The sequence below is a fragment of the Mesitornis unicolor genome, unplaced genomic scaffold, assembly GCF_000695765.1.
Source record: "Mesitornis unicolor isolate BGI_N332 unplaced genomic scaffold, ASM69576v1 scaffold49607, whole genome shotgun sequence".
NCBI classification, from domain to species: domain Eukaryota; kingdom Metazoa; phylum Chordata; class Aves; order Mesitornithiformes; family Mesitornithidae; genus Mesitornis; species Mesitornis unicolor.
Window position 1 is genome coordinate 1 of NW_010199343.1, and position 18,588 is coordinate 18,588.

The 18,588-nt window shown below is 37.4% G+C and overlaps 1 protein-coding gene across 1 annotated transcript; it reads left to right on the forward strand.

The window, feature by feature from the left end:
* Positions 1–579: 579 nt before the first annotated feature.
* On the forward strand, positions 580–16,326 carry METAP2 (methionyl aminopeptidase 2; the record flags this gene model as incomplete). Its single annotated transcript, XM_010189420.1, has 10 exons — positions 580–704; positions 4,005–4,070; positions 4,414–4,516; positions 8,797–8,958; positions 10,612–10,793; positions 10,879–10,973; positions 11,081–11,177; positions 11,676–11,779; positions 14,160–14,275; positions 15,530–16,326. Coding segments are annotated over 10 exons (1,303 nt in total), but the record flags the coding sequence as incomplete, so codon positions are not given.
* Positions 16,327–18,588: the final 2,262 nt, after the last annotated feature.

Sequence of the window (18,588 nt, forward strand, 5' to 3'; positions counted from 1 at the left end):
GTCGGTACTGGGGAAGTTGGGGCGAGGGAAGTCCACCCTTCCCCGGTGCGCGCTGCAGAAGCCACCTCTTCCCTCGTCCCCTCCTATGCCCTGAGGGGAGAAAGGCGTAAGGCTGCTGCTGTAAAAGTCATCCCGCATGATGGAGTCTCTGTACCCCTCCCAGGTTGTCTGAGAGAGCCGGAGCAAGTCTGGGCAAATAGCGTAAAGAAGCTACGGTTTGGGTTTGTTTTAGCAGGCTAGCAGTTAATGATGATCATGCTGTGCGTTTATAATCATCTGCTTCACGCCCATGTTATCTCCCAAGAGCAGGCTGCTGCTATGGCAAGAAGAGTTACTTACCCTGACATAAAAAAAAGTAACCAAAAGTGTCTGGATAGTGCTACCTTTATATGCAAGTTTCATAACAGTACCTGTCACTGTAGTTGTCTTACAATCTTGCACATTGGGTCTGCTTTAAATAATAATAATATAAAAAAGGCAGCATGTGCTCTGGTATCTGTGGGATGAGTAGAGCATAATATCTGTATAAAGTTTTGAGAGTTATTGTTTACTAATGTGGAGCTATTCTTTCACTGTAAGTCATATTTTAATTTTACAAACAGGACAAGAAACAGATAAAGAAATGGAAGATGCTCTTGGTGATGTAGCAAAACAATTGGATAAGCAGGCACTGGAGGAGAAAGAAAAAGATGATGATGATGAAGGCAAGTGTAACTCACCTTTTCTCTTGACATCTGCAGTTTCAACTTCTTCCTAGGCTCCCATTTTAAGAGACCTTTTATAAATGCCTTTTGGGTTTATGTATTCTTTTTTCTGTTTGGGAGAGGTGAGATGCAACTATGCTCTTTACTTTTTTGACAACAATTTCACTGTCATGTATTTTTATATATATATATATAGATGTAGATATAGATATATATATATATAAAATAATAGGGGCGAGAGCTTTGCCGGAGCTCCTTATTTTCAAGGATTTCATTTCTGCAAGGAAATGTTAAGTGTAAGATAAGCGATAAATAATCCTCACTTGCATTACCATGGTCAGTATAAATTTATTTTTCAAATTATGTCTCTTATTCTTGGCTTAGAACAAAAAATACAGATGAAATTTTAACAAGTATTTTAATTAGTAGAAGGTCTTAGTCTTTACCAGTGAAACCTGTTAATCTGTAGTCCTATTTTTTCATTAAAACTGAGGTGGGGAGAGATACACAAGCAAGGTGTACACCTTGCATATTGCTTGTGCTATGCAGTTGATGTTCTAAGCAAGTGCCTTGGAAGTGTCTGGTATTGAAATCCAGGCTGGATTCATCTGTTTATCTGAATGTTTATCTGTTCAGCAGATAAAAATGCTGTATTTCCTTTGTTTTGATAAGTGGTTCTCAATAGAAATGGACACTTAAGAAAACATGTTTCTTAAGTTAGTAATTTAGTTTCCTTCTTGTGAAATGGTATTTAAAGTTGGCTCAGCACCCTAAAATGTTTCTTATTGTTCTGCTTAGGAATCTCCTTTGTTGGCTGTTGCTGGAATTCATAATTCCACAATTTAATGTCATAAATTAGAAGTTTAAAAAAAATGAAGTGTGCTGGCATATATAAAATTACAAATAAATTGGTCTTTGAACATTATTAAACTATGTATGTAGCTCTGGTTTTATGCAGTTACTTTCCATCAAAGTGTATTCTGATGGTTTCTTTGTTTTATGGTATATTTCAGGTTATGGATTTGAAAGATACTAGTAAGTGATTTGCCATCATTGCAAATGAATAAAGTAGTATTGAGGAGAACTATGAAAACTTTATTAAAAAAAATTATTAGAATAGTTATAGTTCTGTCTTAGGAGACATGACATTGTTAGTTGCAGATTAAGTGCTGTTACTTTATGCTTTTTACAGTATTAGCAATTAATGTTACAGTATTAGAAAGTATAAAAAAATTAAGTGGTGCTATCACTGAAATAATAATCCTCATTTTTTTTCCACATACTAGACTTGAATGTGTTTTTAGAAAAACAACAGTATTTTTCCAGAAAAATAAAAATTGCTGTAAGTTTTTTTTTGAAGACAGCTGTGTGGTTTTACCTGTACTGGTTCTCCCTCCTTGCCATCTTATTGTGTAGTGTCAGAGATGGTGCCTAAGACATGGTGCCTCATTAGATTAAAACCAGTAAAATACCTGCTCCCCTTTTTGTTTCCCTTGCTAAGCCCATAACAGAGTAGCCTTAGAAATAAGACTGTGTACCTTTTGAAATCTGAGAGAGATTAGGAAGTGTTCTTCAGATTTCCATTGCAGTGTTAAAACATGCTGATAGATAACATTTTTGCATGATATTTGGTGTAGTTATATCAAAATGGCATAAGGTTGGTCTTCAGTTTTGCAAAGATCTGAAACTGCTTTTCTGGTGAAATTATTTTTCATTACCAGCTCAGTAACCTGAAGACAAACAGGGTATTGGTCAGATGCAGTAGTTATCTTTCTGGCAGCACAGTTAGTCTGCAGCAGTCTTCAAGGACGTGAAAACGTAGGCTGGGTTAGTTTGGCTTGCAGTTGGCAGATTCATGTGCAGTGATGTATGAAAAAGCCACAATAAGCAGATAGCAACAGTATGTAAGAAATGCTGTACCTTTTTTCTTTTATTTCAGTAGTTTAAGCCTAATGTTTTAAAAAATAAATAATCCAAAAATCACTTGGTGAATGAACTGGAGTCACATCTACTTTATTTCTTGATAAGTCGTGACCTTGAGCTGTGCTCAAACCAGAAATGTGACAGAGCTACCACATTTTAAATAAATTAATACGTGTGTTTAAGGATTTTTGGCTGCCTGTGAAATATGTATTGATGGAGACCCTGGTAGGCTGGACTACGTTGCAGTTACAAGTATTGCAAGTATTGCTTGCAATTATTTTTTTACAAAAATTTAAATTAAGATACTTAATTGATACCAAAATGAGCAGGGAGGAAGTGACACATTAGTGCAATTTGCCCCAGCTGCTGGATTACAGCATTTACTACAGCATAAAAATGTGGTTGACGCTGACCATCATGAGAGGTTTGAAGTCTGATGACTGGAACAACTAGTCAGTGTTTCAATTTGGCTTTGTTTTTCAATAAATGAGCAAATACAAGTTTGCAGTGCATTCAAAATCCCAGTACTTTGACTTGATTCTAAAAGTTCTTTCAATTTTACTTTTTTCTTTAGGTAAAGAATAAATGTTCTAAATGTAAATGACTAGTCCTTATCCATTTTGAAATGAACTTGTGGTTAGGTCCAGAAGGTTTAGTTAGATGGTATCACGTTAGGTAAATACTTAATTGTGTATGGAGTAACTAAGCATTAGATGTAGCCAAACATGAAGTCCATGCGTGAGGTTATTGTTAACTCCCCAATGTGACTGGAGTATGGTGTGGCAGACTCTTGGTGCTTACGTGCTGTGCTCTCTGAAAACCTCTCGCTGGTACATCCCATGCAGTGGTTTTGATCCATGCTGGTTTGCACTTTCCCTGTTATTTCCGGGTGAAACTCATCCTGACTGAAGTGCTGTCATCTTTACGTGTTTGGGTTTTTTACCTTTACAGGTGCATTAAGGGCCTTCAGCTCAACCATCAGAAGCTGGGTTTGAAGCAGCAGTTCCTAGCTTTTTCGTAGCTGCTAGGTCTAACACAGTTCTCTCTCAGGCATCTTTTTGGGTGAATTGAGAATAGAGGAATTTAAAGTAGGACTTTCTGAAAACTCTTTCCTTGAGCTGGTTTTCTTTTTTTGCCTCTGTTTGGTGGTATGTTTAAGTCATGAACTTTAGAAAGTATTCTTTTGGGCCTGTGTTTGGTGTAGTAACTGAAAATGCTAATGGTTTGATGCCAGCTTCTAGCTGTTTTCTTTTAATCCATTAAATTTTGCAATGAAGTAACTGTTTCCAGATAGTCCAGATGGTTTTGTGTCTCCTTCAAGATGCTTTGGTTCTTTAAGGTTATTTTGTGTTCACCTGAGGACCTTCTTTCCTGTAGATGGAGAGGGGGAAGGAGATGGAGCAACGGGAAAAAAGAAGAAGAAGAAGAAAAAGAAGAAAGGACGTAGGTATCGAGCACAAAAATAAACTGCATGAATAATTGGTTAAGCGTATATAAGTGCAGTTCTTGGCAGTTGAAATGAATTTTGGGATGCAGTCTGGGTTTGTAGGCAAAGTTTGGCTGAGTTTTCTTCTTTCTGGTATCCCTGAATGCCACCTTGATCACTGGCCAAATAAAGTCATATGAGGACATCATGATACGATGTTTTCCTGGTAGAAGACCAAATCCTAGTAAGGGAATCTTAAATAAGATGTTTAACTTGTGCCATTTAACTTTATGGTTGAAATAAAATCCTCAGTATTTCCAGTATACCATATGTAAAACTTTCTTAAATTATACTCAACAGCGAAGGTCCAGACAGATCCGCCTTCTATTCCAATATGTGATCTATTTCCCAGCAACATATTCCCGAAGGGAGAAGAATGTGAATACCCACCAACACAAGATGGGTGAGTGTTTTAAGCTTGAAAAATAAATGCTGCTATCTGGATGTGCTGAATTGCAAAACTGTTAATGTGCAACTAAATGGACAAAGTGACTTGTAATGTGCTTTTTTAAAATTTTTTTTTTAAACTGGATCATCTGAGAATTTAATGAATAGAAGTCTTCAGGCCAGAAATGTTCCTCCTTCCCTACCCTTTTAATTAATGTATTGCCTATATGAGCAGAGCTGTCATGAGGCAGGGGACCTTGAGACCCAGGGGACCAATGGGGTTTCAATAGGCAGCTTGTAAGAAAAATACAGTCTGAACTCAAACTGTGTGGAAGCTTAAAATTTAGGCAGGTGAGACTGTTATGCAGCAGTTTTGGGGCATCTAGATGTCAAGTTTTTGTTATGTTTATTTGGGGTTTTTTGTGGAGACTTATCAATATCAGAGTATGAGACAGTTTAAAAGCCTAAGTGGTATATTCTGCACTTAGCTTTTCTTTGTCTGTGTGAAAAAATAGTTATTATAACCCGGACTTGTTTTTATAATTCACAGTGACGTGGGAATAATGTGCAATTTTACTAAACAAGCAACAGCTTCTAGTGGTTTACTGGAACAGAAATCTGCATCCTTTTGTTTTCATAGAGTTGTACTATTTTCTTCTGCTTTGTGAGGATCTAGGCTACACCAGCTTGAGTGAATTTCCTGATTTTTTCCTACATGAAGTCTCGTGGAATTTTGTGTTTTACTTGTATTGTGGGTGTACGTGCAATCAGCTTGATTTACATGAATATCTGAGTGAAAATACCAAGTGTTACTGAAAACTTTGCAGGAAATTTTGAATCAAAACTCTGGAAAAAATAGGTTAAACCAAAGGGGGAGAGATTTTCAATGGTGCTTTCCCCCCTTCCCCCCCCCAATCAAATTACTTTGAAACATTTCCTGGTTGTTTAAAGTCAATGCCTGTTTCTCATAGTGTGTAAGCAACATAGTTAAGAGTCTAGCAAATCCTGTAACTTGTGTTCAGATATTCGTAGATAATATGGGTTTGTTTTTATGAGATTAAAATTTGGGTTTGAGGAAGCCTTCTTTCTTACGACTTCAATTTGATCACAAGGTGGGCTCGTATTTGTTTATAAATTACTGCCTTGTTTGTATGCACAATATGGGCATGCTATTGAAGGACTTTCGCAGGGTAGTCCTGATGGGCTGATCCAGAAGTGATTCTTTCATGCTTAGGAGTGAAATGTTTGTATATGTATATGCCACGTTCAGAAGGACGTTATTTAAGCAATCCAGGAAGTTAGATTATAAACATCTTAAGCATGTTCATAGTTTATTAACAAATAACATGCTATTTTTACACCTCTGTTATGTATCAAACTATTGAAGAAAAAATCAATAACCACCTTTTCTAAGTGCTTTAAGTAGGGCATCTTTTTCTGTACCAAGAACCTTCTGCTATGGAAGAACAACACTCTTCTAAGGAATCTGAAATAGTTTCTTTATATAATTTGCTTAAGCAAATATATGCTTAGTTTTATTCCTAATTAAAATATTTAAATCTTATGATCCCATTTTAGCATTTCCTAACATAAGCAGTTACTTAAATTAGTAGCTGATAGGAATGCGAGAATATTTTCCATTCTGAATAGTAGTTTCATTTTATACATTGATGAACCATTTATGTGCCGCTTCTCTTATTCATGGTCAAGTGGGGTCAAGTGGGGCTTTGTCTTTGCCTTTTCTTAAGGAGTTGCACTTCTTAACTCTTGATGTCACATGCTTTCTAAAGTTACCTCATCAACCTAGCATTGTGTGTTTTGTGAAGCTGAACTAGAAGTAGGTGTCATTCAATTTTCAGAGGAGAAAGACAGCAGATAATCAATTCTTACATTGACAACAGACTTAACAGCTTTGATATTTTTATATCTTAAGTGTTTAGTTCTGTTTGAAGGCTTGCATTTTTTTTGTTGAAGACACCTGAATTTGAAGTGGTGTGACAGGGAGGACAGAAAAGCTATAAGCTTCATGATACACTAATTTTATTAAAGTGGGATTAAGAAATTCTTGTCCCTGCCTGCTTGTTTCTGCCTCTGTGCTGTTATCTGGGTTAAAATAATCTAGGGGAATTATTTTTCTGGAATTCTTCTCTTTGGTCTTTTGTTTACATCACAATGCTGTAACGATTTATACTAGTGAAAAGTGGTGGCTGTGGACTGAAGTGAAAAGGTAGGAACAAATGGTGTGGAGTAAGAGGTGAACTTTTAAAGCTGACTTATGGTAGCTAGCACATTAGGAAACTGTCCTCAGAAAAGCTTGCTAGTTTATGTACCTGTTGGAGGACTTCATGTTTGGTGTGTGACCTTTATCTGATCAGTTGATTTTTCACATGTCCTGAAGTGCTTAGGCCCAAGCAGGATTTCTTACTGCCTCCTTTCCCGAGCTCCCAGGTGGCAGTGATGAATCCTTGGGCAGCAAAATGCTTTGGGTCTGACACAGTATTCTTAAATGTAGAGACTATTTTGTCCTCCAGTTGTCTTGCATGGAATAAGTGCATACTGAAATACAGTAGGATAGAGTGAGGGTGGCTTCCTGCCAGTTTGCTGGAATTTGCACTTAGGTCCGTGACTGAGATGGCAGAGCAGCTGCCTAGACACTGTCAGCAGCTCTTGCAACCAGAGGGTTTTCCCTGCTGGAATCCAGACACAGCCTGAAAGGATCCTTGAGTCTCTCTCCCCACTGTTTTTCTGCAGTACACCTTTTCCATCTTCTTGTGCCATGATTGCTGTGCTGGCAGTAGTCCAATTTTCAAGTGCAGTTAGGGGGCTCAGGTGTTACCTTGTGGTTTGTTGGAGGTTTTTTGGTGGAATTTACTAGTGTTAAGGCAAATTCTAAGAGTAATAGACTCAATGCTTGGTATTGGAGCAAAAAAACTGCTCAGAAAAGTAGGCATATGATTTCTCCTTTGCACTGTTATTACTTTTTCTAAAAAGTAGCTGGAAGTTCAAGGAGTTTCAAAATACTTGGATCCTCTGGTTATCCTGAGAAAAAGTTTATAGAATAGCCTGTTATCTTTCTTTATCATTTCAACTCTGCTGTAGGATTGCAGGCCTCTTTGCAGTTCATAAATATTAAGTACAAAACACAGCAAAATCGCAGGGCATGGTCTCTTGGCTCACTCATACCTGGTTTTTGACTGCGAAGTGGAGCTGAGTTACCTGTGTATTAAACAGGTGCATAGCTACACCTTTGGATTTCAAGAAGTTATCCTATTCAGTTGTTTGCTTAGAAACAGCTCACTTATGTAAAGGTAAAAGTTAATTTCTAAATTTGTTAACTTTGGTGTAGTTCAGTGTCTTTGGTCCATCATTCCTTTTCTTTTATGACCCACCTACCAGGATGTGCAGCAATGTATTGGTTTTAGTACTGTGTGTCCTGTATAGCATGTACAGAGCTTTCTGAGTTATCACTAGGGTTTTGGGGCTTTTGCATCATGACAGGGCTCCAGCTTCACCATTTGAAGGGTATCTCTACTTTGTAGTCAAAATAGTCCTTTAGTTAAGTTCTGACAGTATGAATCTACCAAAGAGCCAAAATGAGTGGTATTCTTCTGGAAGAAATGTTAATTCACCATCCAGCAAATTTATAAAGTAACTTCCTGGCATGTGTCATAGTTACTATGCACTTTGTTAGGTGTTATTACCTAAATATTCTGAGGATGAGCAAAAGTAATACTGGAACTGCAAGCTCTTCAATTTTGAAGGAGCTGGTTGTCAGTAACAATTTCTGGGCCAAGTCACAACGCTACAGGGCTGAGATTCTTCTCCATACAGGAAGAGCATGGTCTGAATGAGTAAGATTGTGCAAAAAAAATAAACTTTTTATGAGTAGAGCATGTTGCAGTGATTTGTCCTGCTAAACTCAAGATAGAGTTGCTGGCACTGATACGAATTTTAGACAGCTGTTCCGTCTGTCTGGGCTTTTGGGAGGGTTGGGAGATAAGGCTTTTGAAAATGTAAAGGAAATAGTATAGTTTATGCTCTAACTTTAATTTCTGTGTATATGTGATTTTTTTTTTTTCTGTAAAGCTACTGCCTTTCACAGGTGCTAGTCTGTGGTACTGATAGGTTTTTATAGGCTTCCTTTATTCTATAAATTTTATGACTCGGGATCTTTTCTGTTGCACAGGGAAATGTGGACCTGACTGGTTAATAAACACTTTGCGAGCTTTAGACAGAAGTTGTAATGACTGCTATGATTTTAGTAACTTCTCATGACACGCTTCATTTATTTTGAAGGCGCACTGCTGCTTGGAGGACAACTAGTGAAGAAAAGAAAGCACTAGACCAAGCCAGTGAAGAAATCTGGAATGATTTTCGGGAGGCTGCAGAGGCACACAGACAAGTGAGGAAATACGTCATGAGCTGGATAAAACCTGGAATGACAATGATAGAAATCTGGTGAGGACACGGATCTTCTCAAAGACCTCTGCTGTAGATTTTTCTTTGTTCTCCAGGGGTTGGGATTTAGTCTCAATTTTGTGTGTTTAACTCTGTGTCATGAGTGTTGGGGGAATTTCTGTTTGAAGTACACAACCAATATCCCAAATTATTTCAAGTTTCCTCTGAAAACATATTCTTAGCTTATGCAGCTTTATAGGGCCTGGGATCGTAGTGAATTTCAAACTAAGCTTTCAGTTGTGCTCACTTATTTTGAGCACATGCTTGATTTTAGTGTTCAGTGCCCTGGCTACTCTTGCAGATAGGTTCTGTAGCGGTGCTGAGAGAAGCAGTGATAGCAGTAATGAACATCCTGGCTTTTGCCAGAATTGGGAGTGTGTGAAGAGGTATAAACCAGCATGGCTTTGTAGTCAGTCTAGGGCAGGAAGATTTTGTCTATGTTTTGTCTTCACTGACTGATGTTCCTGGAGAAACAGTGTTTCTTTGTGCTCTTCTCAGTTGATAAGAAATAAGTGAGCAAATGGATTAAAATAAACATGAGTTTGATTAAGTTTAAAGAAATAATTAGCCTGGACTGATTCTCTTGACTCTTCCAACTATTCTTTTTTCTGTCCTTCAGTTTATCTGGAGTGAAAGTCTGCTGTCCAAGTACTGCACTGATCCAGGACAGTTTAGCTTCCAGGTGCTTTTGGCCTGGTATGACTGAGGACTGTGCTGACAAGAGTAGGATAGTAAGAAAGCTAATCAGAGCTCATCCCCAAGGTAACTGCGAGGATAACGGAAAGAAATAATATCCCATCAGGGAAAGTGGAAGACAGCTGCCTTAATGATTGCTGAAACAAACCTGTCATGTTAAATTACACAGCTTGACTGTTATAAGCAATAGTTTTCTCAAAATACAACTTTTCTTCCTAAAGTACCTCAGGCTATGGGGACTTGTCTATTAAAATAAGCTTTCTTCTTTTTCCAGACTGCTCTGAATGAGTATCTTTCTTAAGTAAAATCAAGAGTATGGTGCCTTGATGTGAGCTGCAGTCTACATCATTCACTGCAACTATAGGAGTATGCACTGGTGTACATGGATCTGTAGCTTTCCAGTACATAACAGCTTGAGAGGAGGCAGAAACCAAGAATAATTGCTAGTCTCCTAAGGTTTTATTTTATCAATGTTATTGCTTAAGTTAAAAAAAAATCCTTCTTTAATTAGACTTTTTTAAAATAAATGAGGACTACACTACTGCCTCTTTTGTTTTTTGTTTTTAATCCCAGTAATTGTAAATAATCCTTTTAATTTGCCTAAACTTCGGTTGTATAACCTTTGCTGTGCAGGAGGAATGAGTTAGTTGTAGGTTATAAAGGATGGATGTTTTAAATTTAGAGTAAAAACACTAGCAAAGTACTCAATTTTACTCAAGAAAGAGTAGAAGAAACAGCACCAAGAACTGAAGATCATTCTGTTGTATTTATATTTTCCAGTCTAGGGTCTCCTTCTACTTAGTATACAAGTAGTTTAAGATTTCAAATTAAAACATTTACTTGAATATTTTTCTGATATTTTGTCCTTGCATTGATTTATTTAAAGTCATCATAAGAAATATTAACGATAAATGTTATGTCTTTTTTTTTTTCTTCTCCCTCCTTTCTACCTTTTAGTGAAAAACTAGAAGACTGCTCACGTAAGCTGATAAAGGAAAATGGTTTAAATGCAGGCCTTGCATTTCCTACTGGGTGTTCTCTGAATAATTGTGCTGCCCACTACACTCCCAATGCTGGAGATCCAACAGTCCTGCAGTACGATGATATTTGCAAAATAGATTTTGGGACACACATTAGTGGTTAGTTTTCATTTATGAATTTAAACTTTTGAGAACATTCTTCAGTGCAAAGACTATGAAGCTAATTAACTTCTGCTGATTTCAGGTCGTATTATTGACTGTGCTTTTACAGTCACATTCAATCCAAAATATGACCGACTATTACAAGCTGTAAAGGATGCCACAAATACTGGAATAAAGGTATGATCATTATATAAGTAATTTACCAAGTCTTTTACTGCCATTATTTTACTTTTATTATTTTACTTTGCCATTATTTTCCATTTATATTTGCACTCTGTTTTCAGTGTGCTGGAATAGATGTGCGTCTCTGTGATGTGGGGGAGGCCATACAAGAAGTCATGGAGTCTTATGAGGTTGAAATTGATGGCAAAACATACCAAGGCAAGTTCTTTTCTTCACATAAGGATAATTTTTCTTAGAGGATATATATTTGTACAAATACCGATTTACTTGTATCATCATGAAAAGACCTGTCTACTAGAAGTATTGTATGAGTGACTTGCATAAATATGTGTTTCTGGCTGCTTTGCCATTCCTCTGGAGGAATGGTCTTGGCTTATCCTTCCAAGTATTGTACCTTTAAAGGTAAGATGAAGTCTAGACAGCTGTTTCAAAATGTACAAATGATTGGATACCTGCTGTTTGGCTTTATTAATAAACTTCTATTACTGTTGGAGTTGCTAGTCTTTAATAATTACGTTTTGATATAGCGTACAAAACTAACTTCTGTCTTGGCTGGGATTTGTACAAGATGTGTGGATAGTTTTGTTTAGTTGCTGAGTCATTCTTGTACTTTCAGCATGGACTAACAAACCAAATTGCTTTAAAGGGTTTAACATGTTAAGGAACTGCCTGTAATATTAATATTTTCTTCAAAAGTGAAACCAATCCGCAATTTGAATGGACACTCGATTGGGCCATACAGGATACATGCTGGGAAAACTGTGCCCATTGTGAAAGGAGGAGAAGCCACAAGAATGGAGGTAAATGGAGTTCTTAAATATTTCTGTTAAGCATCTCCAACTGTCACTGCAAGAATAATATTTCCTGTTCACTCGTAATGTGCTGTGATCCTGGTGGGTAATAGCAGCAGCAGAGGAAAAACTTTGCTGTACTTTGTAGTGTTCCTGTAAAGGAGTGATCAGTCTTGTTTTTATCTCAGTGGCTTCTCAATTTAACTCTGGAGCGTTCTGGTATCCAACACTTTCTGAAATTGAAGCCTTGGAACCCTGCTTATTTGAAAACAAACCCAAAAAACCCCAAACCCTGCCTCAAAATCTGAATGGCCTTAGTGATGCTTGTGGATACTCTTACATATTTATTTCTCCACGTGTATATCTTACTTCAGTGCAGTGATTCAGATTTTGGAGTGAACTTGGAGAACCAGAGTTTTCACACTTTCCTTGTTCACTCTGTAATTAAAAAGGCAAAATAACACTCTTGGTAATTCTTGAGAAATATTTCTGTAGTGTTGTATCCTTGGATGACTTCTTGCAAGTACAGTTAGATATGATAGCTTTCTTGAAAAGCTTCCAGTGCAGTTTTTCTTTGCAGACATGAAATAATTAAGCATGTTTCTAGTTAATGTGAGAGGCTAGATGAAATATGTTGTTTGAATAGCATTTTGGAGCAGAGGAAGACATATTGCTGAACGTAATGTGGCAAACTATACCAATTGGAAAGTACATAAAAATATGTAAAAAAAGATCAGTAACTAGAGATTTAGCCACCGTTTTGATGTAAGCTTGTGTTCTAACAAGATAAGAAGGCTTACTTTAAAGATTAGTAATGAGATGAGAAGCTTTTTATTTCATTCTAAGCCTGATCACTGTTCAGCAATGATCACTAGTAAGCCGATCAGAGTACATAAAACCTAAAAAGCTGAATAGGGACAGGTGTAGTCAGGACAGGATTGTTTTTTGAGGTAGGCTCACTCTCACCGCCCAAAACCTGTATCGTAATTCTTGATCACTTTGTTAATGATGTGAGCAGAAAGATGAAGTTTTAACTATAATCTTATCTATAAGGGTGCAAAAGGATTAAAGAATATTGGAAAAGGAAAGTGGGAAAAACTTGTGTGCCCTTTTTGCTTTAGTGAATGGTTAGATCCTGTGTATCATCCATCATCAGCATCTTGCTAGTATAGAACTTAAGTGTTCTTTAAGCAAATCTTACTTAAAGATTTCAGAGCTTTGAGATTGTTTTAATTGAATATCCAGACACTGGGGAGAAGACATTTTCTAATTTCTTCAGCCTCTGTAGGTTACTTAGGACATAGTCCTACATCGTTAAAGACAGTGAGTTTTGCCAATGGAGTGGAGCGCAGCCAAGCTCTTACTGTACCGTGCTAATTATAGTATCAAACTGCAATCCAGTGAGTTTTTTGTGATGGAGAGAATTGCAGCCTCTGATCCTTATTCTGAAAAAGTGGGTGTGAAGTGATTTTTTTTTTTCTTTGTGTGGCATTGTGTGTGGGGTTTGTGGTTCTGTGTTGGGTTTTTTTGTTGTGTGTGTTTTAATGAACTCAGTTGAATATTCACAGTCATCTTTAAGAGTTTGTCTTGAATTTGAAGCCTGTGTTACTGCTTTTCGTATGGCTTCTTATTTTTGGGTTGTGATTTCCAAAGTAGCTTAATAAACTGAAAAACCCAGCTCCAGCTGTCAGTGTTTGGTGCCCTGTCCTGTTCAGTCCCTTTCACAGTCCTACCACTAAGGATGTGTGAATGCACTTGGCAGAACTGAGTTTATATAATGACACTTCAGTATGCTTTTGGCTAGAATTTTGATAATGCCCTTGCAGATATATATCACCTTCATTTCTTGAAGAAATTCATCTTGTGGAGTGGAAATGAGCAGGTTAAGGGTTTATACTAGCAGCTGTTACCAGAAAAGTCTTGCAGAAATTGGGCAGAAAGTTCTTCAGTGCAGTAAGTCTCTGTAACCAACTTCTGTTTGCTATATCTGAACTATACATCTCCTAGGACTTCTATCCAAATAGCACAGAAAAATTACTTCCAGTTAGCAAATGTTTTGCAGCAGAATGTAGTTTCTTAGCTATGGTAGATGTATGCTTTGACAATGTTTTAACTGCAGTGACTTTGAGCAATTGTGACTAGAAACATGGTGACATTCACAGCTTGAAATAAGTAAAATGGTACTAACATAAACAGCTGATGACTTGGAGATGTCTGTAACTTTACTGTGTGAAAGAAATCTCTGTATTGAATTTTTCTGTACATTGATTTGGTTATTTAATCTATTCACATTTAATTCTTGTATTCAGAAGTTGTTATACTGAAATCGTTGTATCAGAATGGCTCAATGTTGCTTATTTTCATATTGCATTTTTTTTTTTTCTCTTAGGAAGGTGAAGTATATGCTATAGAAACCTTCGGTAGCACAGGAAAAGGTGTTGTTCATGATGATATGGAGTGTTCTCATTATATGAAGAACTTCGATGTTGGGCACGTGCCAATAAGGTTGGATTTTGTTGTTGTTGTTTGTTGGTCTATTGTGCTAGAGCTACTACTGCCCTCTTAGGGTTCAAATTGCAGGTTCTTCACTAATTAATATGGCTGTCAGAGGACTCAAAGGGTGGCGTTAGCAATGTTCTTGTCAGGAAATATGCTCTCATTGTAAATCTGATACAAAATGGAATTATTCCAATAATCTGTAAATAGAGGGAAAACATCATTATGTCTTCAGAAATCTAGATTTTTTTTTAACTTACTATCTTTAGTAGTTTTTTATAATCAATATATAGATTGTATATTGGTCTATATATTAAATGTTTTGTGTGTGTGTGTGTGTGTATATATATCTATCTATAGCTCAATATCTGTATTATGGTTGTGTACCACATCTTTCTCTTTGCACTGTTCCCAGAATATATCATGCTGTTCATGTCATCTGTTTTGTTTGTATGGATATTTTGTGAGTTTTAAGTTCTTGTTTCAGCATATTGCTATGAAATGAAATAGTGGATTAATTTTCGATTTTCACTGGGATGGCATTTTGGCACTTCTAGGAGTGCAGTATATTTTCTGAAGGGAAGGCTATTGTGGTTAGAAACATAGCAGGCAGATGCGCTTTCCCAGATAGTTCTGTTTTGTTTCCATAGACCAATCTAGTAATAGGAAAAAGGCGGGGGGAGAATTAGCCATAGAGTTGGAAAGAAACTGCTTATGTTGAGAAATAAACTTATTTCTTAGCAGGTCTATACATCTCTGATTTTTATGTTTATATATTGTAAGAAGTATGAGTAAAAAGCTTACGAAGTATTTGACTTCAGAAGTAAAACTTGAGAGGTTTAAGCCAACAAACCTATGCCTAAGATTAGTTCAGATTATTTACCACTTTGGATCAGGAGAGTTATAATTGTCCTTTATAAAATGAATTGTCCTTTTATTATTTAAGGGAATGATTCCCGTCACTGCTTTTAGTTTTCCTTGTGTGGTCAGATGCAGGTATGTTGACCATCTAACATCCCCTATTTGAAATGCATGGTCAGTGTGTTCGGCAGCATTCAGATTTGTTTTGAAGGGTATCTTTTTACAGGAGGAAAATGCACTTTCTTTTGTGAGCAGAACAACTGATTGATGTAGAAAGACATCCCAAGATGTCTTAAAATACCTTGAAATAGAACCTTTTTCTTAATTGATGTGCTTTATTTCTGTAGCAAGTGCTTGCTGGTGATACCTGTTTCTTCTCAAACAACTTCTTCTTTTCTGCAGGCTTCCAAGAGCAAAACACTTGCTAAATGTGATCAATGAAAACTTCGGTACTCTTGCCTTCTGCCGCAGATGGCTGGATCGCCTGGGAGAGAGCAAATACCTGATGGCACTGAAGAACCTCTGCGACTTGGGTATCGTGGATCCGTACCCTCCCCTATGCGACATTAAAGGCTCTTACACGGCACAGTTTGAGCATACTATACTGCTGCGCCCAACGTGCAAGGAGGTCGTAAGCAGAGGGGATGACTACTAAACTGAAAGCCACCTCAGCACCTTTATACTCTAGGCTTTGTTGGAACATACTATACCAGAATTAATTTGCAACATACTGTCTGTTTTAACAGTGGACTGACTGGTGTAATACTTTCCGTATTTGGAAAGGAAGGAATTTAATCAAAGGCAAGTCTTCTAATGTAACTAACCAAGGAAAAAGCTTTCAGGCCTTTAGAAATATTTCAAAAGTTACTTATTTTTTTCTGTTCAGGGAAATACGTGCTATAAAGCTCAATTTTTAGTTTGGAATGAGTTATACATTTTGTTTTGAACATTTATGATAAAAAGATGCTTTTCAAATATTTATATTACCATATTCCTACTTGAATGCTTTGAATGACTACACCTGATTTCGGCACCCAAGTCCTCTATGATACTGCCTTTTAAACTTCCTGGAATCCATTTTGTAAAAAATAAAGACAAATTTTCTGATCTAAAAATGCATACACTTTTTAGAAGTCTGGTTATGATTCTGGTCAGCAGCCTGCTGGGAAACTGCTCTATTAAATATTTTACAAACTTGATTCGCCATTTCTTGTCTTGAAACTGAACCTGCCTTACCCTTAATATGAAACTTGGCCTTTTAGTGCTTATGTAGAGTTTTGTCAGCGCTGGGATAGAGGGCAAGAAGTCATGAACTCTTTGCAGGACAGAATGCGACTTCAGTAGAGATGTGCGGTGTGGTTTGGTTTTGAGAGTGCCAGTCTTTGGCTTACGAGTTAGTGAATTTGAACACGAGAAATGCATTTTGTGGTCTCTGTTGCTGTTGTCACCAAAGTACAAGTTCAGGCTGAAGTCAACCGGGCACATTAGTATATATCCCTACATATTCTTTGCCATTGGCATGCGCTTCTGCATGGAGTAAAATTTTCCTTGTTCTTCCCAGTCTCCTGTAAGTACACATTAGACTGGACAAGTTGTGGGGGCAATGAAAACATTAATTATTTTGTACTGTTGACAGTTCTTCCTTACAGGCCAACTAATCTGGAGTATTTGATCTTTTTTCAACGTAAGAGGTCGTTATCTGTCTTCCCGCTGCAGCGAATCTGACCGGTGAATCTCATTTGTAAAGGTGAATTAAATCCATATGGCCCCTTATGCCATACGTCTTCCAGTGCTGTATATTTACCTTGTGATTTGCATATTAAAATTCTGCATAGTTACTGGTAACAAAAACAACCCCTTCTTTAATAAGTCAGTAGCAGTGCCTTAAAGTGCTTAGGAAACAGAGACTCTTCATCTGCTCCTTAACAGTGACAGCATGTGTTTATTTATAGAGGAGTTTCTATTAATGTAGAAGGATCAGTTCTTACCCTCTCTCGTTTTCGGCTAAAAGCTGCAGTTTGGCCTTTAAATTTCCAGTCTGTGAGCTGAGCAGTGTCATGTGCTGCCTACAGTTTTAAAATAATAGAAACCAGTGGGGTTTTTTTCCTGTTTGTAGGTGTTATTTAAACATACTACTGCTTGCAGAAATGAATTCATTAGAATACTGAAATGTGTATTTCTGTTGTTGCTCTTTGGGAGTCTTGGCATCCCAGCCATGAATTTTAAGTAATTTTTGGAGCAGTGTGGGCATGTGTGTCTCCCAACACACAGTAGCTGGTGCACGTGCTGGTGCATTGCAAAGTTAAAACTCGTACTTGAGCCATCTGTGATGAACGGGGTAGAGTTAATGGATTGCAGCTCACTTACTTTAGTTTGGTAACAAGCCTGGTTACTACAAGTTCTGCGAGAAACAAGCAAGACAAATCTGCTCTGGTTCTCAGCCTCTTGTCTGCTAATTCCAGACTTTCCTTTCTAGAAAGACGGTCTGGCTGTAGCTCAGTGGCATTGACACAGTTCCTGCAGCTTCAGGCTTTTCTGAGGGTTACTTCAAGGACATTTAATACTGCGGGTCAGAGATTTGTTTTCCTCCCTTTGTCTTTTCGTTTACCTGGATATTATAGGTAGATCCAGGCTAGCAGAGCTACTTTGGACTAGGCCTGCTCTTTAACTTTTTTTAACTTACTGGCTGCTTGCTGATGCACATACAGAAGCTGATAATGATGCATAGCAGACTGCAGAGGAAATGCCTCAGAAAAATACTTGCAGAATGTGGTGATTGTTTGTTGCCATGAAATTTAATTTGGTTTGTCTGGATACACACTTCCTGTGCTGCTGACCATCCTGCACTCACACCTGCCAGTACAGAAGGCAAGCCTTATTTCCACCACCTTCTTGTACCCTGCACTTAAAAAAAAATTAAAATTCCTCTACTTCTTTCATACTCTTTAGGCTGCCTTTTCCTGTTGTTATAAGGTCCTGGCCATGCTGTCTGATAAGTCACTTGACAAAATCAAAAGTTCATCAAAGACTTCTGAGCCAGATACTAAAGTCTGTCTTCCTCAAACAGCCAGAAGATGGGGATCATCTTGTTTCTCAAGTATGTGCAGCACCAGGAATGGTAAGATTTTTTGTAGAGAGTACGTTGATTAGAGGTGCCAAAGAGAGTTCAGAACTTACTTTGGAGGGTTTTTCCTTCATGCAGACGTTGAAAAACATGTCATTAGAGAATGTGCGGCTGTACCTCATAATCTGTCCTTTTGATGAAAGATTTTCCTAACCAGGAGTCCAATTTTAGGCTCAAATAAATTGCTGCTTTTCTTAGATGTGAGGTTTGGGTGAGTGGTTGTGAGTTTTTTGGGTTTTGATCATCTGCTTGAGTAAGTCTTCATTTCATGGAGCCTTGTACTAGTTTTCTGACCTGTAGGATAGCAAAGTTACTTTGTGGTGTGTTTAACCACTCC